At 40.1% G+C, this 26,957-nt stretch overlaps 3 protein-coding genes and 1 long non-coding RNA gene across 7 annotated transcripts; 2 read left to right on the top strand and 2 right to left on the bottom strand.

Moving 5' to 3' along the window:
* Nucleotides 1–6: 6 nt before the first annotated feature.
* On the top strand, nt 7–3,273 carry bag1 (BCL2 associated athanogene 1). Its single transcript, XM_020591464.1, has 7 exons — nt 7–107; nt 1,262–1,390; nt 1,471–1,553; nt 1,629–1,742; nt 1,841–1,948; nt 2,041–2,103; nt 2,187–3,273. Exons 1-7 carry the CDS (start codon nt 71–73, stop codon nt 2,274–2,276), a joined length of 624 nt encoding a protein of 207 aa, XP_020447120.1. The 5' UTR covers nt 7–70; the 3' UTR covers nt 2,277–3,273.
* A 125-nt stretch (nt 3,274–3,398) lies between these two features.
* On the bottom strand, nt 3,399–5,499 carry myl12.2 (myosin, light chain 12, genome duplicate 2). 3 transcript variants are annotated; one of them, XM_020591465.1, is made up of 5 exons: nt 5,437–5,499; nt 5,233–5,360; nt 4,493–4,701; nt 4,080–4,241; nt 3,399–3,871 (listed from the first exon to the last, which is right to left on the bottom strand). In XM_020591465.1, exons 3-5 carry the CDS (start codon nt 4,674–4,676, stop codon nt 3,699–3,701), a joined length of 519 nt encoding a protein of 172 aa, XP_020447121.1. In that variant the 5' UTR covers nt 4,677–4,701; nt 5,233–5,360; nt 5,437–5,499; the 3' UTR covers nt 3,399–3,698. The 3 variants fall into 3 exon arrangements, with proteins under 3 accessions (XP_020447121.1, XP_020447122.1, XP_020447123.1); XM_020591466.1 differs by having other exon boundaries at nt 4,493–4,698; nt 5,233–5,492; XM_020591467.1 differs by lacking the exons at nt 5,233–5,360; nt 5,437–5,499 and adding an exon at nt 5,121–5,207.
* A 539-nt stretch (nt 5,500–6,038) lies between these two features.
* Nucleotides 6,039–26,664, top strand: myom1a (myomesin 1a (skelemin)). Of its 2 annotated transcripts, XM_020591462.1 has the most exons (37): nt 6,039–6,658; nt 7,819–8,033; nt 9,950–10,090; nt 10,186–10,372; nt 10,511–10,668; nt 10,809–10,901; nt 11,064–11,152; nt 11,358–11,402; nt 12,406–12,567; nt 12,677–12,838; nt 13,399–13,540; nt 13,961–14,160; nt 14,252–14,308; nt 14,856–14,980; nt 15,583–15,766; nt 16,002–16,176; nt 16,950–17,071; nt 18,004–18,200; nt 18,432–18,558; nt 19,705–19,889; nt 20,021–20,135; nt 20,351–20,507; nt 20,604–20,710; nt 21,093–21,137; nt 21,256–21,392; nt 21,515–21,659; nt 21,956–22,015; nt 22,098–22,165; nt 22,286–22,411; nt 23,385–23,472; nt 23,570–23,608; nt 23,785–23,890; nt 24,648–24,811; nt 24,938–24,974; nt 25,230–25,252; nt 25,695–25,750; nt 25,921–26,664. In XM_020591462.1, the coding sequence occupies exons 2-37, from the start codon at nt 7,873–7,875 to the stop codon at nt 26,188–26,190; spliced, it is 4,455 nt and encodes a 1,484-aa protein (XP_020447118.1). In that variant the 5' UTR covers nt 6,039–6,658; nt 7,819–7,872; the 3' UTR covers nt 26,191–26,664. The 2 variants fall into 2 exon arrangements, with proteins under 2 accessions (XP_020447118.1, XP_020447119.1); XM_020591463.1 differs by lacking the exons at nt 6,039–6,658; nt 7,819–8,033 and having other exon boundaries at nt 9,976–10,062.
* LOC109955364 (uncharacterized) lies at nt 20,131–20,673 on the bottom strand. Its single transcript, XR_002274254.1, has 3 exons — nt 20,583–20,673; nt 20,336–20,413; nt 20,131–20,201 (listed from the first exon to the last, which is right to left on the bottom strand). It is a non-coding gene; the product is annotated as an uncharacterized LOC109955364 (long non-coding RNA).
* Nucleotides 26,665–26,957: the final 293 nt, after the last annotated feature.

Below are 26,957 nucleotides of genomic sequence, written 5' to 3'. Positions count from 1 at the left end.
TAGCAATCAACAACAGTTAGCTCTGTGACACATGTAGGTTTGATGTGACTAAAAGGCGCTTAAAACGAAAATGTCAGGGCAAACGATGTCAGTGACAGTTAATTACGGTAATAATATTTTACAAGATGTTATACTATAATTGACAAATGACAGAAAAATGAAGTCTACTGCTATGTACTGTTTCTCCAGTAGTTAGGAAATGGTTAGCTGTTGTAGCTCTTACCAAGGTGGAAGCAGCTAATGCTGTAGCTACCGCTAACTTGGTTTCGTTAATTATAGACTATTCTTAACTCTTAGATTAATTTTTAGCTTTACTCGTACACTTTAAAATACTGGTGAAATATTACCCTCTAATGAATATATATCATAAAATCTAATTTATGCATGTCATTTCAGTACATTTAATATTTTACAGCTTTATCGGGAACATGTTCAGATATTTGTAGCTGTCTTCCGTTGACTTTCTTCTAAGAATCATTTCGGTATGAGATTATTGTGGAAAAAATTCTTTTTGGTTGTAATATTTTATTGGTAATACTTGATCCACAAGTTGTGCATTTACCCGATCACTCCCCTTTATAAACACCTTTCTGATTTTTTTCTCACACACCAAAGGTTTATAAAAAGTGAACAATCCCCAAACTCCCAAGAGAAACATTACTGTTTTAATAAACACAGTTTGTGATTTATGAATGTTTTCGATTATGCCATAAGTAGCTTATACAGAGAACGTTTTGCGGGATACAGACGAAAAACTAAATCCAATTTCTGACCACCCTGTTCCTTTAAAAGTGTTGTCCAGTGTTTCTCACTACATTTGCACACAGTTCATTAGTTGAGCTCAAAGAAGTTGCCATAGTTTTGTGGATTTAGGTTAACTCTCCATTTCAAATGTGAGAATTTCAGATTTTCTTTAACATATATAAAAACAAAAGGAATAGCTTTGCATTTTCAGCTATTGGTTGGATTGTTAAAGAGGTCACCTTTGTCTCCAGGAACTTATGATAGGCTTTTCCCCTTAACATTTAACAGACTAACAATAGAATAATCAGAACATTGAGTTAACCTGTAACTCGGTTCCACTTCATTCAGTTTAACAGAATTTAAGCCTCATTTAGAGTATAGCAAAACTAGAGAGTGAGAATAATAAATCTGAATGGTCATCCTTGTGTTTGAGTGATCTACAGCGTTCCACTGTCATCGTCTAGAAAGGAAGATGCACATATTTTCAATTTCAGCTCTATTTTTCCTCTTATTTCAGGATCTACTAAGCACAGCATCACATTAACGGGTCATGATGATGGCAAAGGTCCAACTGTCAAAGACCTGGCAGAGGCGCTCAGTCAAGCCACTGGAGTTCCACCAGCCTCACAGAAACTCATCTTCAAAGGTAGACTGTTGGCCCCTTTTCCTTGTCAGCCATGTGAGCTTAAACATCCAGCTCAGACTGTGCTTTGTTTATCTTTGCAGGCAAATCCCTGAAGGACATGGATGAGAGTTTATCCACCTATGGAATAAAAGAAGGCAGCAAGCTCATGATGATTGGAAAACGGGTAAGGCATTTACATCTGTGATGTCTGATTTGTGACTGAAACTGTTATCAAATACTGAAAGTAATCTTGAAACAGAACAGTCCAGAGGAAGAAGCCGAATTGAAGAAGCTGAAAGACATTGAGAAGTCTGTGGAACAGATGGCTAAAAAGCTGGAAAAAGTAGATGGGGAGTTGGCAGGTCTCAAGAATGTAAGCATTCATTTGTAGTCTTTAAGCTGCGTAGTTTTCTCGGTTCTTAAATGCGTTTGTTTTAAATCATTTGATTGAAATTCATCACTATTATCCAGGGCTTTCTGGCCAAAGACCTCCAGGCAGAGGCATTGGCTAAACTAGACCACAGAGTGAAAATAGCAGCTGAGCAGTTCATGAAGATCCTGGAGCAGATAGATGCTATGGTAGTATATTTTGGTTTTGGAGTTTATTTCTGAGTGCATGTTTTATTCATATGTCAAATATGGTAAACCCCGGACTGCTCCTTTTCTACCAGAGTGCGCCAGAAAATTTCAATGACTGCAGAATGAAGAAAAAGGGACTTGTAAAAACAGTACAGGTAAACCTCTTTTCAATATTACCAACAGGTTTCACTGAGAATACTGAATATTATTATTAAGTGTGATTATTTTCTGTCACTAGGATTTCCTGGCTCAGTGTGACAAGATCGAAGCTTGTATATCAGACCACCTATCAAAGATCCAGTCAAAAAATCTTGCCCTTGCTGAGTAGAGCTACAAGTCCCTTATCTTGTGCTATACATTGCTCTGTGAGCAACTGCAAGGTGCATGGAAAGCTTCAGGTATGAAGCAGATCCTATCTATTGTTGGTGTGATGTGTATGAGATGGTTGGGGGTGGTTAACAACACAGATGCTACATAGATCTGGGAAACTTTCTCTGAGCTGAAGACAGATATGAGGTGCTTTCTGAGATAATGTACCCACAGACACTCTGAAAGGATTAAAATGTATGGAATAGTGACAAATTCACTAGATCCCTTTAAAGAATCTAAAACCAGTGGAACAGCACTACTGTACCAAATGTCTATCAAATTATCCAAGATGGTGTCAGAAGACTGTTCAAATTACATTAACAAAGAAAACCCTCATTTTTTGTTTTTCTCATTGTGACGTACGAACTGCTGAGTGTTCCTATGACACTTTGTACGCACATGGTCAAAAGTATGTGGACATCTGTGTGAATTGTGCCACCAGCTCCAACTTTCTTTGGGAAGGCTTTCCAAAGGATTTTGAAACTTGGCTGCAGAGATTTGCTCCTGTTCAACCACAAGTGTTTTAGAGGTCAGGCACTGGTGTTGGTTGTTAGGAACAGTCAACCTAGGAACACTTATCATTTTATGAACCTTAATTTGTGCACAGGGCCACCATCAGGAGCAGGAGCTGGCCCTTTCCCTAAACAGTGGAAAGCACACAATTGTCTTACACATCATTATACACCTACTGGAAATAATTGTGGTTTTCAATTTTGTTACATTTTTTACAGTATTCAAGAAAATAAGTTTAGGTTAGCTGAAGCCCAAGACCAAAACTAATCAAGATTGTCCACATAGTTTTGGCCATAGCATGTATGTATTTATTTATTAATTAAGCTACACTGAGTTGGAACTTTTTGTTTAATACAATGACTGCTCTGGTGTATATCCTTGAAATTTGTGTGAACTGTAATGTAAGTGTTTTAAACCATCACTAAGATTATACATCATATCAATTTTCCTTTTAAAAATAAAAATGTTTGAAAAAATGAATAGAGCATCAGTGGTTCATCTCAGAACAATTTAAATCTCAAAATCTTTATTTCCTATAAAATACGAATGATTCAGTAAAGCCAAAACAGACATTGTTTTAGTTTATTTCCAGCTTTATCCATGGGGTCTTTACATACACATTTACAACCTTATACAGACCCTTACTAGTGTTATCACTGATGTGCAAGTGAGCTTTAAGTGTGGAGGGGGGTCCAGAGGTCTGGTTCAACAACCAGCATAAACAAATGACCTTCAGCAGGTAATACCACAGTGAAGCTTTGCCATGAGCCAAATTACAGGATAGAACTTTTCTACCTTAAGTGGAAACACATGAACAATACACAGGGTCTAAAGAATAAACTTCATCTGACCAGTGCTGTTTCTGTCGCTAGTCATCTTTGTCCTTTGCACCATGTTTTAAAATGCGTGTGAATGCTATATAGTTGAAGTTGCCTTTCTTGTCAATAGGGGCCTCACGGAAGAGCTCGTCCACTTCTTCATCTGTAAACCTGTCACCCATCGTAGTGAGCAGCTCTCGCAGGTACTCCTCCTGAATCACACCTGGCAGGAGGGGGCGGGCAACAGATCTTTAATATTATGCATACCATCGGAGCAAGGACTCTCAAAAGATCATTTAATAGGATCAGTATTCATAGGAATGCTCACCCAACCTTGGGCACATTCACAAACAAATAGAAAAACTGCATTGCAAGGTACAGTGCACATTTGAAATATAAAGAAATCTTTACTTTTGTCTAACTTCACTCACCTGTGGCTTCCTCGTCAAAACAGGCAAAAGCATTGCGGATCACATCTTCAGGATCTGTGCCATTCAGCTTCTCTCCAAACATGGTCAGGAACATAGTAAAATTGATCGGACCTGGTGCCTCATTCATCATAGCTTCCAGGTACTCATCTGTGGGGTTCTTACCTGGGACAAGATGGTCAGAGTAATGAGATCTAAGAGTGAACCCGGGCTGCCTGTGTGTTAGGAAGCTCACTAACCACCAACATTGTGCTATTAGCTACCTGTGTTACCACTATTAAGTCAAATTTCATTTTTTGTACAATTTCAGTACATTAACAAGAAAACACGTTTTTACTACTGTTGCCATCTTTTTCTTCAGTAAAGGAACTGAAGAGTTTTCACATCACTGTGTAAATCACTATATTGTTGTCTACCTAATGATGCCAACATGTCATGAAGATCTTCTTTGTCAATAAATCCATCCCTGTTTTGGTCGATCATGTTGAAGGCCTCCTTGAACTCCTGGATTTGGGACTGATCAAACATAGCAAACACATTGGAGGTGGCACGCTGGGGACGCTTCTTGGTGTTCTTCCCCTTGGCCCTTTTGCTTGACATATTGGCAGCTGGTTGGTCCCCCCTACTGTAGCACAATTGAAAAGAAGGATGTGAACTAGAGCTAATTTCAGCATCATGACAAAATTGTGTTGTTAAATATGGATGAGTATAACAGTAATGTGAGTGAAATCACCTTATTACTTATTTATTGGTTTAAATCGTGTAATGTCCTGTATGTATTGGCTTGTCTCCCATGTCCTGCCCTGTTTTGTTAATGTGTTACTTTGTGTCGCAATATAAATAAATAAATAAATAAATAAAATAATGCCAGCCACTCACTGACATTCGCGGCCAGAAATAAATAAAATACATGCAAATTACCATCACATTGATATAACCGTGCTAACTGTGACACTTATATATTTGTGCCGCAACATCTGTAGCACAGCGTTCTGCAACCTCCCATGACCCAAAACCTGTCACCGATTAGCTAGATAACGTTACCGTTAGCCCAGTGTTGACTCCAGCGAGCTCGTCGAGGTCAATTAAGAGGAAAAATATACAGTTTTGTGCGTCATTATGAGGCCACTGGATATAAGAAAAATAAATTACCCACCTTAGAAAAAGAAAGTTGCTATTGCCACAGATTGTGCATACAACTGCTGCTTTTTATTCTTGTTTTTCCTTCTTCTTCTTGCTTTGATTAGCGGTTGGAAATCCAGCGCAGAGGTGCATTATCGCCACCTATCGAACTAGATTATTAGATTACCAGTGTAATAATACGGTAATAATAATAATGACATAAATTATCTGTTCTAACCTAGTTTCTTTTAGGCACGTATTTAGAAGGCTATAAAGTTTCTTTAATAACCCCATGAAGTTTTTTTTTTCTTCTTCTGCAGCTTCTTCTTCTTCCTCGATTTTAATGGCAGGTTATAAACCAACTTAAAGTCGCATACCTCCATCTACTGTACCGGAGTGTGTAGCATAATTACGCCACCGTTTCCTTTATAGCCGTCTATATCTGCAATTGATCGTCTTCTGCACTACCCGGCAAAAATTAAAAGTCGCACCTGTACAAATGCATGCACTTCAGTCTCTTACCATCTGTGTTTATAAAGCTCAAAATGCCAACTCAGTTTTTGGTGAAATTGTCGTAAATGTATAAAATGAATGATATGTTTATTATTGAGATCATAGTTAAACATGGTGTTGTACTGGACTACATTGTATTCAGAGGTGTCTACATACATGAGAGGTTCAGAACACAACCGCAGAAGCACAGCTCTTGTTTTATCCATTTGACAAACGCCGTAGTTCACACGTTTCACCAGCAGGTGGCAGTCAATACCTGATATCACCATGGTTCAGAGCATTACTCACATGGATGTATGGTTACTCCAGGGTTTATCTTGTTGCGATTTTGTATGTATACATATATATATATATATATATATACCGCTGTGGTGCAGGTCAACTACACGATTATGCACAACAGAATTACCGCAGCTCGGTCCCTAACAACAATTGCCAAACCGAATTTTTTAGAGAAATTAAAAGCACGAGTCACATTTTGGTGTCGCCCTACCATCAGATTTAGCCGATGAATATCTGGATCTAGTTGTTTGGCACGTTTCATTTATTTAGGTTCAGACAGGGCACTGGTTCCAAAGCCTTTGTCCATTGTCTGTTTGTATAAATACAAGTTGTGTGCTTTGGAACAAATGTCCCATTCAGGGAAGAGCCACTGCAGCTCCTGTACCAGCACACAGCTGAGGGCCAGGCCTAGTAGGAGAGACTCCTCAGCTCCCCTGGTCTTTCTTGTGGTCTAAATTTAAAACTGTCCCAGCCTTAAAAGGTCCTGACGGGGTCTTGTGCATTCTGCCGAGTGGCAGCATTATTTTTGTTCTGTGGACTGTGGTCCTGTCCACTGCCCCTCACCCTGCTGCTTTGCCTGGATCTGGACTTGCTTTAGCTACTTTTGGAATAATACACAATTTTTCCTATTTCAGCTGTTGTGGATTAGTGGATTTTTACTTGTGGTGAGTAATAAATATATATTTTATTATTGTTTTTATTAGGCTAAACAAAGCTGCCTCTAATAGGAGTAATTGTTATTGTAGTTTTTATCATTTGGTCATCTTTTAATTGCCTCAACCAGTAGGGTCTACTTTTAACCACTATAATTATTTTTTTAAGAGTTTTAATTCATTGTTCTTGCTGTTTATACAAACAGGGTTTTGCTCATTTAAGATACTGTCATACTGATGATTCATCCTAAAAGAACACAGTCAGTTCAATTAACATGTGCTTTACCTCTAACCACCAATACTCAGATCTTCTCTTTATGCACCATTAGAAAATACATGCCTCTTGTCATACATTGCAGATGTTAAAATTATTTTAATTAATTTAATCTTTGGTTTCATGGCATTGGGCCAATGAAGGCTGTTTTCACGCTCTCTAACCTGTGCCATCTAACAGAATGAAACTATTAGTTGTTTCACTGATCACGCGATTCAAAGAAAGAAACAATTTTCATGATCTATAGTTTGTTTTTTAAGAAAAAAATGTTAAAAATTTAGTAATTTCTGTTTCTTAAAATGTGAATGGCTGGCTGTTTTCTACAACAATAAACTGAAAACATATTAAACTTGCATTATTTGGACAAAATAAACATTTTGAATATATCAGCATTGGCCATAGGAATTGTGATGGGTGCTTTTCACCATTTTCAGATTTTTCTAATGCTTGAATAATAAAGAAGATAATCAACAGTTGAATCAATAGTGAGCATAATCATTTGTTGCAGTCTTAGTACCCAGTGAGTGTAGCATCACTATAATCAGCCAAAGCCTGCAAATGAATGAAAGCAAAAGTCTTTCATATTTTCACTTATGGATGTGATTATCAATTCAATTTTCATATTATTTTTGAACACACAAACAATAAAAATGTAGATGAGAAAGAAATGCTGCCAGAGTTTATTTAATACCTGCTGCCTTTTCTTCATTCTTAGATTTAAGTAGAGCTAACGCTTCATCTGTTGCGACTAAACAAAGATCGCAACGCCATCTTAACTTTTCTAAACCATTTTTAACATTTGGTTGCCTTTCCTAATACCTAATCACTACCTCCTGCCCTAAAATAACTCCCAAATCAGAAGTCAATCTATACTAATAACTATGAGATTGATTTACAGGGCTGGTAAAGTAACGGGCAGTCTGACATTAAGTTGGCTGGAGTGGACCTCAGGATGTCAGAATCATTGCAAGTGGCGCTGAAACAGCAGAAGCAGCTGCAGCAGCATCAGAAGCAGGAGAAGAAACAGCATCACTATGAGAGCAGCTATCACCTGAGCACCAAGTCATCTGTTAGCAAGCAGTCATTCTCCACTTACAAGACAACCAGCCATCGGTAAGAGGATGGGAGTGACGCAGACACTGGTGGTTGATATTGTGTGATAAAACTGACGCTCCCTTGATGTAACCTGCCACTTCCAGAAGGGATGAGTGCATTCAAGCAGACCCCTGTCAAATATTCAATGCAGCACTTTGGGTCTGGTGTGAAGTCTGTTCAGCAGCAGGAGAGAGAAAAGCATGTGGAGGTGCTGCCTCTCTATAGTTATTCATCCACCCATTTTTTTTATGATATAAGGGTTTTGTGTTTGTATAACAACATGTTCTTCAGCCTATGCTTAAGTCTTACTGGGCGAGTCAAATGTCAGGTGTTTCAATGTCAGTCCATTCCTAAGTCTTTAAATGCAAACTACAAGTCAAGAGATATTAAACTAGTGATTTCTAACTAAGCATGGGTGCACGCCTACTTCATTTTGTATGTGAAATTCTGGTATGGAATCAAACAAGGCTTCATCAAAATATGCTCAAAGTTGACAATAACAGATGTTTGAAAAGCAGTGACTGTTGAAAGCAGGATGTTCACTGTATGTTTCATTGTGTCTCTAACACTGGTAAACCGTCCGAGTTTCTTTATCCTTCAAGCTGCAGGGTTCAGTGTCCGAGTTGGAGCCATGCAAGCTGTCTAAATGGAGTCGGCGAAGGAATTCGAGCTGTAGTGAATGGCTGCCACATATATTCATGGACAGCCAAGCTATTACTGTAGACATGACATGAGATGTTGCCATTGGGCCAACTGTTAAGACACAGTGTATCATAAACAATTGTACACTGGCTTCAATTGTTGTTTAATAGTTAATGGTTTTGGTCCAGTATCCATATGTGGAGTCAAATAGATCAGCCAGTACAGTTCTCCTTGAAACCACTCTCACACAGTTGCTTCTGCTAGCAGTTACTGATTGCATAAGAAGTTTTCAGTTGGTACTTTTATTATTTAAATCTTAAGTTTGATGCATACAGTAGATCCTCAGACTGTAAGGTATAAAATGCTTTTATCAGCACTAAAACTTTTTACCCCTTTGACTTTCTGAGCCAAAGCTTTACTTTCTGCACCCGTCATGAGTCAGCAAGTAGAAATGATGTCTTTGTTCTGCATAAATGTTTGGTGAGACTCGCTCCACTTGTCGGTCTCTTTTGAGCATTCAGCCCTTCCACTGACTTGATCCTGCCTCGCCAGTGGGGAACAGAGTTTATCAAAGCCATGCTATGCCACTGCTGCTCCAGGCCAAATGGATAGACAAGGGCAAACTTGGCAGAGATTATATGTGAAAGCAGGGCTTTAAAACGAACCTTTCCCTCTTGCCGCATATCCACCAGTTCCAGCTCCTTTTATAAACCCAGCTGACAACAGGGAGTCTAGAGAAGCTGATGAGTCAGTGAGCCAGAATGTAATTAGGTCAGGGACCTAGAGGATGGATAGAAATACATCTATTGTTTCTGAATATCTGGAAAATGTGGAATTATGTAAACAGCACATGTATTTAAAGTTTTATAAATGTGGAGAGGCAGTAGGGTTCCTTTTGAGTATTGTTGTCGTTATTTTTATATAGCACTTTTTGTTCCATCTATTAGGTACCTTTCACTGGATTTTTCCATCATTACTAAGAGTTGTGATTCACATGGTACATTCAGTTACACCTAGCATGTAACCAAGTGTGATATGGCTATCTATCCTAAGAAAGCAGTCATAATGAATCGGTAATTAGCGCCAGACCGTTGCAACTTGTTGTATCTGCTCATAATACCAGAGTATATCTTATTAAGGTGATCAAAAAGTGTTTACCATTATTTACTGGAAGGTATATTTTATTAAAGAATATGGTGGTGTCAACAAATTTCATGAAAATCTCTTGACTTAATAGCTTTCCTACACTATCAATGACTATTAATCCATGATTGTTGTCTGTTCCCTCTAAGTCTGAAGACATCTGTGAAGACAGAAAAGGGGCAGGAGGTGGTTAAACTGAGCCCACTACCCAAGAGAGCTAGACGCACCTACCTGGCGATGGACACGGACAAAGAAGTTATAGGTTATGTTATTCCTGTATTTAGAGCCGAGTGAGTGAGGAAGCTACAAAATCTATCTATGCCACTGAAGCTGAACATGTTTCCAAGATACTTCCCTGTTCTCATATGTTTGCACTGTGTTTCAGTCATGATGTGGTTCGAAGCCTGGCAGAGGCACGAGAGGAGGATGTTACGGAGGAGGGGATTAATTATGTGGCCATGAGAAACCTGTTTGTTAGGGAGGCCAGGGAGGCTCTGGATGTTAAAGTGGTGAAGAAAAGCAGAACAGTACAGTACAGAGAATCTATGGAACGCATGGAACTGAGCAGGACTGTAAGTCCAATCCATTCCTTTGGGGATTTGCAATGACAAAATAATGTCTATTTGAAATGATCTCATCTCTCATATCAAACCTACAACCACTCATGCACTGAATATGAAAATCTGGCTTCACTCTCATGCTGTATATAGCTGGATGTGCGGGCAGAGCTCCGTAAGAAAATGAACCCAGACAACTTGAATCATCCTCCAGAGTTTGTTATTAAGCTTCGTGGACAGACGGTCTGGGAGGGCAAGACTGTCACGTTGCACTGCACTGTCGCTGGGTGGCCCAAACCCAAAGTTGCCTGGTAAGATGTTTTCCAAGTTCACTGGTCCCCACTTTCTTTGAGTCACAAAACAAAAGTGGCTGATGAGAGCATGTGTTGTAAGGCTGTTTCCATTTAAAGCTCTTGACAACAACACACACTGTATTTCTGCTGTCCTCAAGGTACAAGAACAATGTTCTTATTGATCCCAAAGCCCACCCTGAGAAGTACACAGTCGAGAGCAATTACAACATGCACTCCCTGGAGATCAAGAAGTAGGTAATCACTCGGCTCACACTGCACGGCCATGGTTAAAGAGAAATGCACCCAAAATGTAAAACATCCTCAGCTCACTGTTTGGTGTAGAAAATATTCTGCAGCCTGTTAAATGCAAATGCGATGCCAGGAATTCATCATCTCTGCACTTTTATTCTCAGCTGTAATTTCTTCGACACTGCTCAATATTGCATCTCTGCCCTCAACGTGAAGGGGGAAGCGTCCTCTGTGGCTACTGTTGTTGTCAAAAGTAGGTAATTCGGTTTTCTTTCAGATTAGTGCTCCCTCCCAGGTCAAAGTATAGAGACAGTAGTGCTTTAAAATAGTGCCACTGTAAGCAAAGCTCTTTCCAGCTGTGTGTAATAGAGCATTTTCAGCAGTCAAATAGCAGTGGAACACGGTTTGGCTGAATGAAAAGTCCTAAAACTCATACCTAAATAATATTTTCTCTCCAGGGTTCCAGGATGCTGAGGAGGCAGGTGCACTGGATCTTAAACCACGTGAGTCACTTTGAAGAAATGTATTTATTTTTAATGTAAGGCAAAATGTGACATTTTTGGCTGCTTTTATATCACATTATTACCTTTCACATATACAAGATAATTACTGTAAAAGTGCTCTACATCAAACACAAAGTAACAAAAGTAGAACTTAAAGCGTCAGTAATCAAGAAGATTGTATTAATATGGGAATGCATAACAGGAAAGTGGCCACTCATAAGACTTATCTGTCAACTTTGCAGTTTCTGCAGCTTTATGATACATTATCTTCTTTCAGTTCTTAGTTTTTTGGCTTGCAGCTTTACTGTTTCAGTATCACCTCTGTCATCAGCGATGTTTTTTTAGACCCAGTCAGCAGCTATTTCAGTGATAACGCTCTGATAAACACACTGAATGCCAACTGCCTTGCAACAAATGTCAAACAGATGCTAGCAGCCAGCTGCTGAACACAGTGAAGCTAAAAAGACAGAGATTTCCCTAATGAGTTGATGGAGGCTAAAACAGAGCTAATGAGAAAGTAGATGCTGAACTTATACTTACTTCCAGTGGTGGAAGAAGTTCTCATTCTTTACTCAAGTAAAAGTAGCAATGCCACATTGTAAAAATACTCAGTTAGAAGTTAAAGTCCTGCATTCAGACTTTACTTAAGTACCAAAGTACTAGCATCAAAATATACTCAAAGTACTAAAACGCAAAGTACTCATTGTACAGAATAGCACATTGGATTATAATTATTGACACATTATTGTGTACATTATTGTATACAGATGCTTTTGTCTAAAGCATCTTGTAATAAATGAATTTAAACCGTGTTGGAATAAGAAGTCGATATCATCTGACACTGGCAATATATCCCTTTTAAACAAATTAGTAAAAGCATGTGTGCTACAGTACAAGTGCTTAAAAATTTTAAAGGTGGGTTTTTAGCCTGCAGTGACTCTACAAAGTCATATTGCTTTCACTGTAGTGTTTTTAATTCTGTACTTTTCCTTCATCTCCACAGATGGTTTCTGCCCTGAGCATGGTGTTACCTTTAACGCCACCATCATTGGCAAATTTGAAGTGGCCTTTGGTTACGAGGGTGAGACGCTGAGTCTGGGCTGCACTGTCATTGTTTATCCGACTGTAAAGAAATACCAGCCTGAAGTTGTGTGGTACAGAAACTGTAAGTAGAAGAATAACATGGAAATAGTACATTATCTTCATTCATAAAAACTGTATTACACACTATATGTAGCAGATCATACCTCTTTTGTTTTGACCTGTCCCATCAGCTGTGCCCCTGAAGCCCTCCAAGTGGGTACACACCCACTGGTCTGGGGAACATGCCACACTCACTCTTGTCCACCTCAACAAGGAAGATGAGGGCATGTACACTCTACGTGTCAACACAAAATCTGGCTTTGACACCTACTCAGCCTATGTGTTTGTCAGAGGTAAAGTGTCCGGCAGATATTTCAGCTGCAGCTGGTGATTTCACTGCACAAACAGAGGCACTTGGAGCTTTTTAGTTTTACATTGAAAACTGAATTAACTTATAAGGCCTCTGATCATCAGGTCTGTTGAATTGTGCTGTTTTCAAATGCACTGTTACGTGCAAAGTAAAGCAGATCACCCTACACACCGATGTGATAGGGAACCGTTCAGTCCTGCTGTCTCTTTAAGTGCCACAGCGCTTTCTCTGAGGTGTCTGGTTTCCTGTGAGGAATGTTGCCTCTATATCTGTCTGCATGTCAGTGAAGTCACCACAGAGAGGGGGCTCTGTTTCAGCTAAAAATCAGATGGTTTATGAATAAGAGAGAATCCCTGTTTAATGTCATCAAGATACAAACAAATTATCATAGATAGCCACAGTGCTGCTACACATAATGTACTGTAAAGGCGTAAGTGAGTCAGAAAATGGAAATACTTGGAAGTATGGAATGGAGATGAGCTTGATTTAGAAACAGCACTACTCACATGTATGTGTGTGTGTGTGATCATCTTGCTATGCCAGATGCCGATGTGGAGGTGGAGGGGGCTCCTGTAGCTCCCCTGGATGTGCGCTGTCATGATGTCAATAAGGATTATGTGGTGGTGACCTGGAAGCAGCCAGCGGTGGAGGGCAGCAGCCCTATCCTGGGATACTACATTGATAGGTTGGGCAGCTCATTTGTTCATGGTTTGACAAAATTATTATTATAAAGAGAAATTATTATTCATTTTCATTTGCTTACCTTGGCTGTGATGCTATGATATGAGTACAACTGATCTTATTTATGCTACTTCTGTGCTGAATAGTGAAAGGACATGGCACTGTCCCAAACTCCACCTAGGTTTCCACTAAGCTGCCGACTTGACAGATAAATGTTACCTTAGAGATAACACTTACATCATTCATGCCTGCCTGTAGCTGTCAATCAGTCATTCTGCTACTATGTGGGCTGACAGGATGGCAAAAGCCCAACACCAGCTTAAGAGATGGCATTACTGCAGTGGAAAGATTTTTATACCTGATCATTATTGATAATGATGTTACAGTGTTGCTTGTGGTGGTCACAGATGTTTTGTGTTTGCAGGTGTGAGGTGGGCACCCACCACTGGGCTCAGTGTAATGACGTCCCAGTGAAGTACGCCCGTTTCCCTGTCACGGGGCTAGTGGAGGGGCGCTCTTACGTCTTTAGGGTGCGGGCCTTGAACAAAGTAGGACTCAGTCGTCCATCCCGTGTCTCTGAGGTCGTGGTTGCTATGGATCCCTCTGACAGGGTTCGCCTCAGAGGTAAGAGACCCAACAGAGTCCTGCTGACACGCTGCAGCAAGCCAACAGTTGTACTCTTAAATGTAATTATTACATTTTTTTCCCCCAACAGCTGGGCCCTTGGCCCCTTGGACTGGAATGATTAAGTTCACAGAGGAGGATCCCACTGGTATGACAGCATCAAACCCTGTGACCTGTGTGATGATAGGAAATGGAAAGAAATGTCTTGTTAGACCCTTTGATTTCCAGATGTGTCAGCAGTTGACAACAGTTTTAAACTGACTTATATGTCTGAGTATCAAGTCACATTTTCTGCACTTTTCTGGCTGTGGTATTATGTAAACACATCAAACACTGGCATCAGGTGTCTCACATCCAAATCATAGGACATGGCAGTTTTTGACTGTTTTATTTGGCTGTAAGTTCCTGCATGGCTGCAGACAATGTTAAACATGGATGCAAATGAGAGGAAGCATTGAATAGTTTGGCATTCACAATTTGTTAAAAGTCTAAGTTATTTTTAGTAAGTCATGTTTGCATTTCTCAAACTATCCTCAAACTAAGCTCTAAAATAAAGTATTGTTTTGGTGTTTGTACTGCAGCTATGGTATTGGTAACAGTATCAAAAGCTTGATACCAAGTGATACCAGTCCAGCTGACTTATACTTTTAAGCACAAGTCACCTGGTTAAAGTGAGTTTCCTCTTGCCTCTCCAGGTGGTGTGGTGCCTGGAGAACCAACGGATGTTGTGGTTACCGAGGCAACCAAGAGCTATGTGGTCCTTGCCTGGAAGCCGCCAGTCCAGAGAGGTCATGAAGGAGTCATGTATTACATTGAGAAGGTGAGGAGAACTAGGTAAATGTCTCACGTAGAGCTGAAGCAGTAATAATCAAACAGCTGATTTATAGAAAAATTCATTCATCAGTTTCAAGTTCTCAAAGGTCTTGTTTGCCAAACTACACCTTGACCATACAAAACAAATCTGGACTTTGAGATATTGTGATGGGGATTTTGACCCCTTTTCTGTCATTTTATGAAATATGGATGTAGTTAATTGATAGACAGTAATTACAAAATAATCATTAGTTGCAGTCTCTTGCAAGTTGTTTTAAAGTGACATTTTTGACAATATGAAAATGCACTACATTGGTTATGAGACCATATTTTTCACACATCTAATAACATTTGAGTACATTAATTCCATTTTGGTTGCTGTACTACCTTAACTCTAAAAATGTAAGGTTTAACAAAATGAGGAAACAGTGGTTGAACTGGTCACAACCAGTGGACATATGCAGTCAATGCAAGTACTCAGTGCTTTAAATCATAAACTCTCAACTTTACCTTTTTATATACATGTATTTTAAATTCCAATTGTCAGATATCACATACTACTGTCATGTTATCTTCTGTCTCATGTCACTGGCTCTCTGTCAACCTTAGTGTATTTCGGGGGAAGACAACTGGCAGAGGGTGAACACTGGCATGCCTGTCAGGTCTCCCCGCTTTGCCCTGTTTGACCTGGCAGAGGGTAAATCCTACAGCTTCCGTGTACGCTGCTGCAATTCTGCTGGTGTGAGCGAGGCCTCTGTGCCCACAGAAGAAACCATTATTGGGGATAAACTGGGTGAGCCACCAAGCCCTGTAAATATGACAGTGTAGGCGCTACATACAGAGGCTCCATGTTTAGAGCTAAAAAATATCACCTAAAATCATAATATCGTTTTTGTGTTACCTGTCTCTATTCCTTCATTAGAGACCTTTCTGTATCATAGAATGTCGTGCCTCATCCCAATCCAGTGTGTTCCCTCCCTGCTCGTTATAATTGGTCCAACATATCTTACAGATCTCTTTCTTAACAGACCTGCCATCTGCTCCGGGTGCCCCAGTGACCGCAAGGAACACTGCCACCTCAGTGGTCGTCTTCTGGGGGGCCTCTAAGGAAGTCAAACATCTGGTCGGCTACTATATTGAATGTAGCGTGGTGGGCTCCAATGTCTGGACACCTTGCAACAACAAGCCTGTCAAGCAGACCAGGTAGGGACAGTTAAAGTGTTTAAGAATTCACAAGTTATTCAGTGCTAACAGTTACAGAGAATGACTGCAGAGTTGAAAAGAATACACTATCAAAACTGACCCATGGTTTTCAGCTGAATTTGATACAGATGTCTTGCTACTGCTGAAGGGGATGTAATATAGTGAGGTTTATTGGATTAAAAAACAATAACATAAAAAAAGCAAAGCACACTGGCCAAAAAATGTCACTTACTTTTTTGTATTTCTTTGTTTCTTTAGTTTTCTTTGCTTCTTTAGTCATTATCCATTTACATGTATGATTAATTGTTGAGTAAAAAGCCAGACTGTGTAACATTTGCTAAATAATGACAAGTGACAAATACAGGATAATATAAATGGTGAAATGTATAATTGTTAGGAGTACAAGTAGTGAACTGACTCAGTAAGTTGCACAGAAATATCTTCCCAAAGTTTGCTAATATTAACATTAGGCACTTTATTGAGAAGTATGTGGTCATACTTTAAATTTGGAAAGTCACAAAGGCTGATGACCTAAGATACTGCAGCTGCCAATTTTCAGAGGAAATAATAAAGGTTCTACTAGTTATGTGGTTGCCCTGGGGTTTAGCTTAACCTAAAGCTAAAAGTCCAATCTATTATTTTTCACCTAATTTTACAGTTACATTAAAAGTGCAAATGTTAAAGCTTCTACTCACTCTTACTCGTACTGATGATGAAATTATAGTGTCGTTATAATATGAGACTCATAACCTCTTTGTCTTCACTGTGTTTAGGTTTGTGTGCCATGGCCTGACCACTGGAGCGAACTATGTGTTCCGGGTAAAGGCAGTCAATGCTGCTGGATACAGCCAGAGCTCCCCTAGTTCTGAAACAGTTGTTGTACAACCTGCCATCTGTGAGTGTCCTCATCATAACACATCTGTATTACTCTCATTGCCTGTAGCATGTAAGCTAGTCTCTTTCTCTCTGCTCCACCATCCCAGCTATTTTTAAGCATTTATTTATCCAGGGAATGATTGCCTTTTTTTTTTCAGAACAGCCTTTCAGAAATTCATAAAATTAAAAAAAATCACACACATGCAGTCCTTTGCCACTGAGCCATGAAATCCTCTGAACTCATCTCTGTTCATGAACCTTGTTTATTGTCATCACTCCTTTTCCCTTTTATAGCCAAAAATGCTGTCTTTATTCCTTAGTTAATTTATATTCTCTAGGATTTTGTTCTGATATAGTTACCTGCCCAGATACTGTAGCTCCTCTTGTGCAGCTAAATTCCTGTATATTTTCAGTTAAATTAATACAAGTGGCTGTACTGTATGCGACAGTGTGTGAATATATTTTTGCATGCGCCTGCCTGACATACTCATCACTAATATGGGATTTTGTCATTTCACCATTTCTGCTTCTTTCATTTATTACCAGCAAGGTTAAAGGACTAATTAGATCATGTTTTACAAAACTTTTAAATTGTGCCGATATTAATTCCTGTGTAAATAATTCTTCAGGGGTGCCTCTTGGTGCATGGCCAAGATGAAGGCTAAAACATTGTGTTCTTAAAGCGCATGAACCTAATGAGAGTCTCGTCTGCCTTCAGAGACTTTATTAGCATCAGAGTTACCCTGCTTCTGGCCTTGAGTGTAAGTATATTATCCATTACAATGACTGCAAAAAAAAGTGTGTTGCTTGTGTGCACAAAGCATGTAGAATGTTCAGCTATAGGAAATGTACTGTAAATAATTTGGGTTTCAATGTCTTAGTTGACAAGCTTATTTTTTGCACCTTATTTCTTTCAATTAATGCTGGCCATCTTAACTACTCTTTTCTCAGCCGTCCCTGGGAACCCCACTGGAGTGACCTTGCTGGAGGCCGTAAAGGACTATATGGTGCTGGGCTGGACCGCACCTGCTAACAGTGGAGGTGCTGATATCAGGGGATATTTTGTGGACTACAGGACCGTGAAGGGAAACGTTGTTGGGAAGTGGCATGAAATGAACCAAAAGGCATTAACCGCAACTTCCTATAAAGTACGCTATTTCATAAGTGCCACATTTATAATGAAATTGTTTTGGGTTTTTCATGAATGAAGAAATGACCACAAATCCCACTGTCATCTGTCAAGAAGTTTCATCTTAGCATTATGCCCTTATCCACTAGATAATTATTCTAACTGCACTGTTGCTCAGAGCTATTTTATGTGTGCAGGCCCAAAGCAAGGTTTTATTGATTTGTCAGTGTCTGACTTTGTCTTTCTTTAGGCTGAGAACCTGAAGGAAAACGTCTTCTACCAGTTCCAGGTGCGCGCTATGAACATGGCAGGTGTGAGCAAAGACTCTGTGACCAGTGCACCTTTAGAGTGCAAGGAGTGGACCATTACTGTGCCAGGTATGTGCCAGGTTTAGACACTCAATATATTCACAAAAGTCAAATCAAGATTTTATTTCAGGTGGGTTACCATGTGAATGTCTCTCAACACATTTTGCAAAAGAAAATGAAACACGTGGTCCATTGTGTTAGGTGCCGTTCGCACCTGTCAGTGAGCGAACGAGAAAGAGGCGGACCCAGGTAGCCGACTTCAATGCAAGCAGTGATTTATTATGTACAGTGATGAGGAGAAATAACAAAATGCACAGAGGGAAATAGTGCGTAGTCCTGTCAATGAGTAGTAACCGGGTGTTGACCAACAGTAGGAGGCGAGGAGATGGAGAGCTGGGCCGAGCTGCGTAGGCTGGGTCACTCCTGGGCTGGTCGGTGGTAATGGTGGCTACTGAAGGTAGAGACAGAGAGATGAAGGCAATAGTGGAACAGATAGGCGACTGAGCATTGACCTGCCTGGGAGGAGAGAGTGGAGCCACGGTCCGGAGGAACAGTCCATGGGGAGAACACAAAACAGTAGCTGGCTAGGGGATAAATACAGTACATACAAAACAACGAAAGAGCACGGAGAAAAAATGGCCTAGAGACTAGAACAAACTGGCAAGTGACTGAGGCGTGAAACCGGGTAATATAGTGAGCAACCTAATCAAGTGCAGCTGGTGATGAGGGAGTGAGGAACAGGTGAACGTGATTAGTGTAAATGGGCAAGAGACAGTAGGAAAGGTAAGGGAGGCCAGAGCGGCCGAGCAAACCTGACACATTGAAGGATAAATGGATAGAAAGTTGTTATGTGGCATACAGTAGGTGACTATCATGTCCAAGTACATACTAATGGGGTCCAAGAATAACAGAGAAAATGTCTTTTGTGTTATTTCAAAATGTAATGTTTTGGAATCTAAAATCGATCCTGATAAGTATCTGACAATTCTTTAGCAGTCCAGTGAAGGACTTGTTAAAACAGGGCAGCTGTGGCTGAGGTAATGGGGAAGTTGGTGGTTCAATCCCAACTTCTTCAGTCCACATGTCAAAGTGTCCTTGAGCAAGATGCTGAACCCCTAGTTGCTCCCGGTGATATGTAAATTGCTTTGAGTGCACTTCAATGTGTAGAAAAGCACTATATAAGACCATTTACTTCCCTCCCTTGGTTCCTCCTAGGTGCTCCTGTTGGTCTTCATGTGCTGGAGGTTCGTGACACCTCCATTGTGGTCCTGTGGGAGCCACCTGCTTTTGATGGCCGCACTCCTGTCAATGGATATTATGTGGATGTCAAGGAGGCTTCTGCTGGAGAGGAGGGCTGGAAGGCTGCCCATGAAAAAGCCAACAGAATGAAATATATGAAGGTGAGGATGATAAATAGAAAAATTATGGTTTGAATAACATGTATCTTCATGTGCATTATATACACATGAAAGAATAAATAAAGGGCTGTTTTCAGCTGTGTCTCCATCCAATTCATTATGTGGCTTTTTAGGTGACTGGGCTGAAGCCTGGTACAGCCTATGTCTTCCGTGTTCGTGCTCAAAACCTTGCTGGAGTTGGAAAGCCCTCAGCAGTCTTAGGTCCAATCCTGGCCCAGACTGCTCCTGGTGAGTGTGATTGTTATGTAACTCACACATTCAGTTACATAGTGTTTCCACACAGGCTGGGAAAGTCTGGAAAAGTGAGGAAATTATTATTTTTTTTCATCACTTATATTTGATGTGATATAATTTGTTTTATTTGCTTCTGAAAGCCTGAGTTGAGAGCTGAAATGCCAGTGATGCATACACACACAAGTAAACATTACCTATTTCTTCCTTAGACACCAAAGAGATTTATGTGGATGTTGATGATGATGGTGTCATCTCTATGGTCTTCGAATGCTCTGAAATGAAAGCAGGCTCTGAATTTGTTTGGTCCAAGAATTATCAGGCCATCACAGACAATTCACGCCTCACTATCGTCACTGAAAAGGGAAAGTAAGTTTATATATGTGTTCCCAGTTTGTCATGCAACTTCCTGGGACCCAAAACTTCAGATTCATCTTTACTCACCTGTTGTGTCCTTGTCTCCAGATCCAGAGCTATCTTCAATGATCCTTCCCTGGAGGATCTGGGCACCTTCTCCTGTGTGGTCACCAACACTGAGGGCATCTCCTCCAGCTACACACTCACCGAGGAGGGTGAGTCAACCCACAGTCTTGGCTCTCTGCTCTTGTGTGCCTGAAACTTGATTCACTTGTTATTTGTGTGGGTGATGTAGGTGTTAAAGGTGCGAGAGGGGCTCCTTTCTGTTATTGTATTTCAACAGCTGCATCAAATTGGTTTCTTTCTCTGTTACACTCTGGGGTATATGTGTGTTTGTCTTGAAAGTTTTCTGAAATTAGTCAGTGCTGTTGTAACACATAAGGTTTACATGTTATTTAATATTCCTGACTGGATTAATGATAAACTTTTCCAAAACCCTGCCAAGAAAAAAACCAGTAAAGCTGGCAGTGGGAGGAGTGATGCTGAGGGGATTTGCAGAGGTCATGAAATTAATCGTTTGACTACTTTTGCTGTCAGGTCTCAAGCGTCTTCTGGAAATCAGCCATGACCACAAGTTTCCTGGTAATTATCCCACCACAGCACAGATACTATTAATATCAAGTCATGATTACTTCATGCACCATGTACATAGCTATACAGAAAAAGTAACAAGTGCTTTCAAAAACAATGTGCTCTCCAGTTATTCCCTTCAAACATGAAATGTCCATGGAGTTGCTCGAGAAGGGTCTTGTGCGGATCTGGACCCAGGTGGAGAAGTGCACTTCTGCCTGCGAAGTGGAATATGTCTTTAATGACACCATACTTTCTTCGGGATCGGTAGGTCTCATACCGAAATCTAATTCATCTCATTTAGTCATGTTGTCCGGTATGTAAATTTTAATTTACATAATCTTCTGCAAACTAATTATTGGCATACTGGCTTTTCTTATTTCTTTCAGAAATACACAATGAAGTTTGACAAGTCGACCGGCATCATTGAAATGTTCATGGACTCTCTGGAGGTCACCGATGAGGGGACTTTCACCTTTAACCTGGTGGATGGCAAGGCCAAGGGTACAACCAGTCTGGTCCTCATTGGAGATGGTGAGACTTCACATGCAACTGTTACTTCCTTATTAATAGACACCCCTCATGCAGATTATTTTTAATGGCACACAGTAAGAGTAAGGCTTTGCTGGGTGTGTTGCTGTAGCTGAAGTATATGTCCAGCGAGGGGCAGTACAAGACAACCTTTTCTTTACTGCCATGCCATCTTTATTCTTGTCATAGCTGACTTTCAAATGCAGCTATTTTTAGTTTATTTAGTTTTCAGTTATGGAAAATATTTTATAGCAAGACATCTGGTATTTAACATTTACATTTCCTTTGCCAATCTCCAGAATTCAAGGAGCTTCAAAAGAAATCACAGTTTGAGAGGGCAGAATGGGTCAGGAAACAAGGTAAGAGCTCTCACTTCTCTGCTACAAATGTTTAAAATTACACAAGTATGTTTCTCCAATTATTTCCATTAACTATTCACAGGTCCTCACTTTGTCGAGTACCTTGACTTTGCCGTTACGCCAGAATGTGATGTTCTGTTGAAATGCAAGGTAAGAAAAGTAATTGTAAATATTTGTACAGCTATAAATATTTTTTGTACCGACGAGCATCACAAATGGCTGCAATTTAGATGACACAACTTATTCCCGTCTGACATTTTCCCTCCACAGGTAGGAAATGTCAAAAAAGAGACTGAGATCACCTGGTCTAGGAACAGCATCGGGATAGCAGACAGTGATGAGGATGCCAAGAAAATCCAGAGAAAGGACAGCGATCTGACCTTCAATATCGGAAAGGTCAGCCCATTAGACGGCGGCCATGTTTGCGAAAAGTCGTGAGCTTATGAGTGAAGACCGAAAAGTGACGCTTCTAGTGCAGCTGTGCTTCCATTGTAGAGCTAGACTAGAGGCTACGCTGCCAGCCATTCCTCTCTGACACTCAGAAATATAAATCATGAAACACTTTTAAAAATATTCCTCCTCCTTCTGGTGCTGGAACGCTGCTGGAGCAAACACGTCAGCAAGCCATCCTTGGAATTCAGAATAGACAGATTGGGCATAACTGGCTCTGTTTATTGAAGTTTACTTTTAATTCTTATTCTGACACAGCATAATTGGATATTATAGAGTTAATGGCCATACTTTTAAACATTTATGACCACACAGTCTAAATGCAGTGTATTGTTTATGTGTGACTGATTCATTCATGTCATTTCTAAAACTATGTTCAGTTTAACTCTTGTGGCCATCTTACTTTTTGGAGGAAATTAATCTGATCTGTCACTCAGTGTCTTTGCCAGTTAAGTTACAGTACATTGATGAGCATAGTTACATTGAAACTGTATAAGCATTACTTATAAAGAGAGGGCTGGTGCCTTGCATGAGCTCAGGAGAAGCAGTCTGTTCATCACCACTCCTGGCATTCGCACTTGCATTAGCTGGTTTGTGTGTCTAATTCACAGTGGGTTATTAAGCAGGAGAAAAAGAAAGAAAAAGCAAGGAAAAAGCCACCTGACAATGATGTTCCCTCACCACCGAGACCCAAAGTCTGGACATAATCTTTGCTGCTATAAGTTGATGCCTTTCATTTCTCCATGTGTCCTTCTCTTCTTACCCTTTTCATGTTTTCCTTGTAATGCCTACAGCCTCCTAGGCAGGAGAAATGCTTGTCTTTTCAGTTTAATTGGACTCTGTCTGGCTGTTCTCCCTATTACATGTCTTCAGTTTGTTGTCTCAGGAATACTGAAGTTGCTTTTACTTCAAACTCTAGATGTCCAAGAAGGATGCAGGTACTTACGAGGTCTTCTTGAGGGACGACAGAGGTAGAGACAACAGCACCTTCAATCTGACAGATTCAGGTAAATGTCTTATTTTCACTTCATGAAAAAGTGAAAATCTGTGCTGTTAGATATCAGCGAATATGACATTAATTGCTGTTCTCGTCTTTTTCTCCAGGATACCAAGCTGTAATGAATGAGCTGTTCAGGGTTATCGGTGAGTCATTGAACTTCACACTTACCAAGCACTAATGAAGCAGCATAGAAAGCCAAAGAAAGAATGAGAACAGCTAGAAATTAAACTATTTTAGCCTTTATTGTGTACTATTATTTTATATGGTTTATGTGGAAAGTAAATAAATCCCAACACTTTTCCTGTTCTTTTCCTCCTAGCCAACTCAGCCACTGAAATCAAAGTCCTCAGCACTGAACACGGCATCATCCTCTACTCAGACGTCACATATTACCATGAGGACTTGCGTGTTGTTTGGCTCTTAAAGTATGTAAAATTGACCTTACAGTATTTTACATTATTGTCTGATGCTGTACTGATTCTATTCACATGCACTTATCAGAATCAGAATCTGCTTTATTGGCCAGGTGTGCCAGACACGCAAGGAATTTGACTCTGGTACATCGGCTCTCAATGTATATGTACCTATCCCCATGCAAGGGGCAAGTAAACAGTAAACCAGCATAAGGCTGTGTACTATAACAAAATAAGCAGTATTAACAAGCAACTGATCTCCCTTGTCAGTGTGTTCCTGGCCTGGCTGTACAGAGTCCTGTCCCCACACCTGTAAGCCTCTTCTTTGGGACGATGAAGCTACGTGAATCTTGCTGTGAACCAGGGCTTGTTGTTGTTGTATGTGCAGAAGGTCTTATGAAACGCTGGCACAACCACAGCATGAACTCAACCATTTTAAACTCTGTGGTTTAATGCATTTGAGACCAAACTTAGATACTGAATCTCTCAGGTGTCTATGAGATGGATCATAAAAGGTGCGAGTAACTACACTGAGTGAAATAATTTTCACAGATTTTCTAATCAAATTTAAGAATGCAAATTCCCATTAGCTGGTAGTGATACTGCTCAAATGAATCAGATTGTTTATTCTGTTATAATACAGAGACGATTGTGGAGATTTTAGGGGTCAAATGCAGTTACTGCTTTTCAGTGTACTTGATCATCTCATTGTATACTTTTAGTAGATGAAAAATAAATTTGCATTTCATGATCCCCTTTTCCTCATCAGAGATGCTAAGCTTCCAGCCTCAGAGAGAGTCAAGCCTGGGGTCACAGGAGACCAGCTTTGGCTTAAGATAAATGAGCCTACTGAGAAGGACAGGGGCAGGTACACCATGGACATCTTTGACGGCAAGGCTGGTATAAAGAGATTCTTTGATCTGACTGGCCCAGGTGAGTGAAAATTTTAAAGTCAAAGGGAGAAAGGTATTAAAAATGAAAGACATCCCATTAACTTGGATTTTTTTTTTTGCATGTAGATAACTAAATAGAAATATGTTAATTTTCTTCCTGGTACAGCATGGGAAGCGGCATTTGAAGAATTTAAAAAGCTCAAGTAAGTAAACAAACTCATCTGACCCAATCCTTCTGTTGTGTAATTCTTTATTTCTGTCTGGACAGGATGTTTACACAAATAAATAGTAACCACCATCACAGCATTAAAATAGACTTTATGTACTTTGTGAGCCTTTTCTGAAGCACTCAAAATACATTTCCTGGCATTGTTTGACTGAAAAAGAAGTCTTAACTCCTCTGCCTGTGATATCATTTGAAGATGCTTCTGACAATGTCTGTCTCCTTCCTTCCGTAGGGCGGCAGCAATTGCAGAGAGAAGTAAGTAGCTATTTATTCTTGGTCCCAAGAGATGTCGCTTTATGAAATTATGTAAAATTTCTCTGGATATGGAGACTTCTTCAGTTACAATAGAATTTTTATCTTGGGTTCACTAGATTTTAACATGCATGAGTCTATTAATAGTCATATTAATATCCTATTCATGGAAATGGGCTTTTGTGGAGGTGAAATGTCTACACTGCTGAAATAAGGAGCTGAAGTTGATTCCATTCAAAGATTGGAGTGTTTAAAATACTGTTAATATAGAAAATGAAAATGTGCATAGAAATTAGAAAATGTGTTTTATGTCAGATGGTTCACTGAAAGCCAGAGTAGGGTGAATGAATGAATGGGTGAAGGTTATTGTGCACAGAAAAATGCTCTAAAGCCTGACTGATGGTGGACAGTTGTTTCCTGGCTCACTCTTATATCTCTTGTTCAGACCGTGCTCGTGTTATTGGAGGCTTGCCAGATGTGGTTGCAATCCAAGAGGGCAAGGTAAATAAATTAGAAACGCTCTGTTAATACACTGTGAAGCTCTTTCTCCTACTTTACACTTTGTTTTTCACTGTAACAATCCTTGGAGTGTCTCTTTCCTCTGAACTCTGTGGAATGCAGTTTTGTATATGACACACATCAAAAGCTTATGACCCTCTACTTCTCTTTAGTCCCTGAACCTGACTGGCAATGTCTGGGGCGACCCTGCACCTGAGGTGAGCTGGAAAAAGAATGAGAAACCACTGGTATCTGACGATCGCTACAAACTCAAGTTTGAGCAAGGGAAGTATGCCAGCATCACAATCACCACCGTCACCACAACTGACTCTGGCAAATACGCTCTCGTGGTCAAGAACAAGTACGGCACAGAGGCTGGCGAGTTCACCGTTAGCGTCTACAACCCAGAAGATGAGGAGAACAAGGGGGATAAGAAAGACTAAAGGATGATGCAGTGTGATGAAATAAACCAGAAGAGATCAACGACTGGGCTGTCTCCAAAGTGTCTTACCCCGGCGCATGCCGGCGCAGCTTTACACTTTAAATAAATAATGAATACAGCTGCTTCCCTCTGCGTCTTTCATTTGCTGGGCTAAAGAGCTTTGGGAATTGCTTGTCAAGAAAGTAAACAGTGAATGTGATGAAGGGTGGATAATTGTATGATTGTAGTTGCTTGACATGTCTTCTGGCTACTATCAGCAGTTAATGTAATATTTGGGCGAAGGTTAACCTGTCATTAATCTTTGGAAGGCCAGAAAAGCAAAATGCTGTTTTCCTATAATATTACAGTATTATATTTGGGTAACCTCTCAAACCACACCTCCCTGAGGTTTATGTACTGTAAAAAAAATAAAGGGAAAAATATTATGAATTGTTTACCATTTGTTTATTGTTTTGAGACATGGGGAAAATGTGTCAGCGGATACACCACAGGTTGCACTGGTCAGAGCTCTGCGTGTCTAGCTGTTACTGTATGTTTAACTTGTTCTGTGTGCATGTATGTTCCACACAAAATGTTTGCAAGCCACAAGCATCAGACATTAAACAGGAGAGGTGGAGCAGTGTGACTGTGACAACACACAGATAAACACACACATACAGAGGAAAGTCCAAACTGCTTAATCCAAGGTGTCTCACACAGCCTGCAAAGCTGTGTGCAAAGCAGCCCAGGCATAACTGGAACACTTTTAGAGGTCTTGTGTAGAACTCT

The sequence above is a fragment of the Monopterus albus genome, unplaced genomic scaffold (assembly GCF_001952655.1).
Source record: "Monopterus albus unplaced genomic scaffold, M_albus_1.0 scaffold14.1, whole genome shotgun sequence".
Classification (NCBI taxonomy): domain Eukaryota; kingdom Metazoa; phylum Chordata; class Actinopteri; order Synbranchiformes; family Synbranchidae; genus Monopterus; species Monopterus albus.
The sequence above is the reverse complement of the archived record's forward strand: the minus strand, read 5'-3'. Positions and strand labels throughout refer to the sequence as shown.

What these genes read in the sequence shown, in the direction of transcription:
- myl12.2 (XM_020591465.1), bottom strand. Translation starts at nt 4,676, where the DNA reads ATGTCAAGCAAAAGGGCCAAGGGGAAGAACACCAAGAAGCGTCCCCAG. An exon ending in TGACATGTTGGCATCATTAG is followed by an intron (nt 4,242 to 4,492) that starts GTAGACAACAAT and finishes ATCTTGTCCCAG; the next exon opens with GTAAGAACCCCACAGATGAG. An exon ending in TTTTGACGAGGAAGCCACAG is followed by an intron (nt 3,872 to 4,079) that starts GTGAGTGAAGTT and finishes CCCTCCTGCCAG; the next exon opens with GTGTGATTCAGGAGGAGTAC.
- bag1 (XM_020591464.1), top strand. Translation starts at nt 71, where the DNA reads ATGTCAGGGCAAACGATGTCAGTGACAGTTAATTACG. An exon ending in GTCAGTGACAGTTAATTACG is followed by an intron (nt 108 to 1,261) that starts GTAATAATATTT and finishes CTCTTATTTCAG; the next exon opens with GATCTACTAAGCACAGCATC. An exon ending in ACAGAAACTCATCTTCAAAG is followed by an intron (nt 1,391 to 1,470) that starts GTAGACTGTTGG and finishes TTATCTTTGCAG; the next exon opens with GCAAATCCCTGAAGGACATG.
- myom1a (XM_020591462.1), top strand. Translation starts at nt 7,873, where the DNA reads ATGTCAGAATCATTGCAAGTGGCGCTGAAACAGCAGAAGCAGCTGCAG. An exon ending in CACTCCCTGGAGATCAAGAA is followed by an intron (nt 10,902 to 11,063) that starts GTAGGTAATCAC and finishes TTTTATTCTCAG; the next exon opens with CTGTAATTTCTTCGACACTG. An exon ending in TAACCGCAACTTCCTATAAA is followed by an intron (nt 18,201 to 18,431) that starts GTACGCTATTTC and finishes GTCTTTCTTTAG; the next exon opens with GCTGAGAACCTGAAGGAAAA.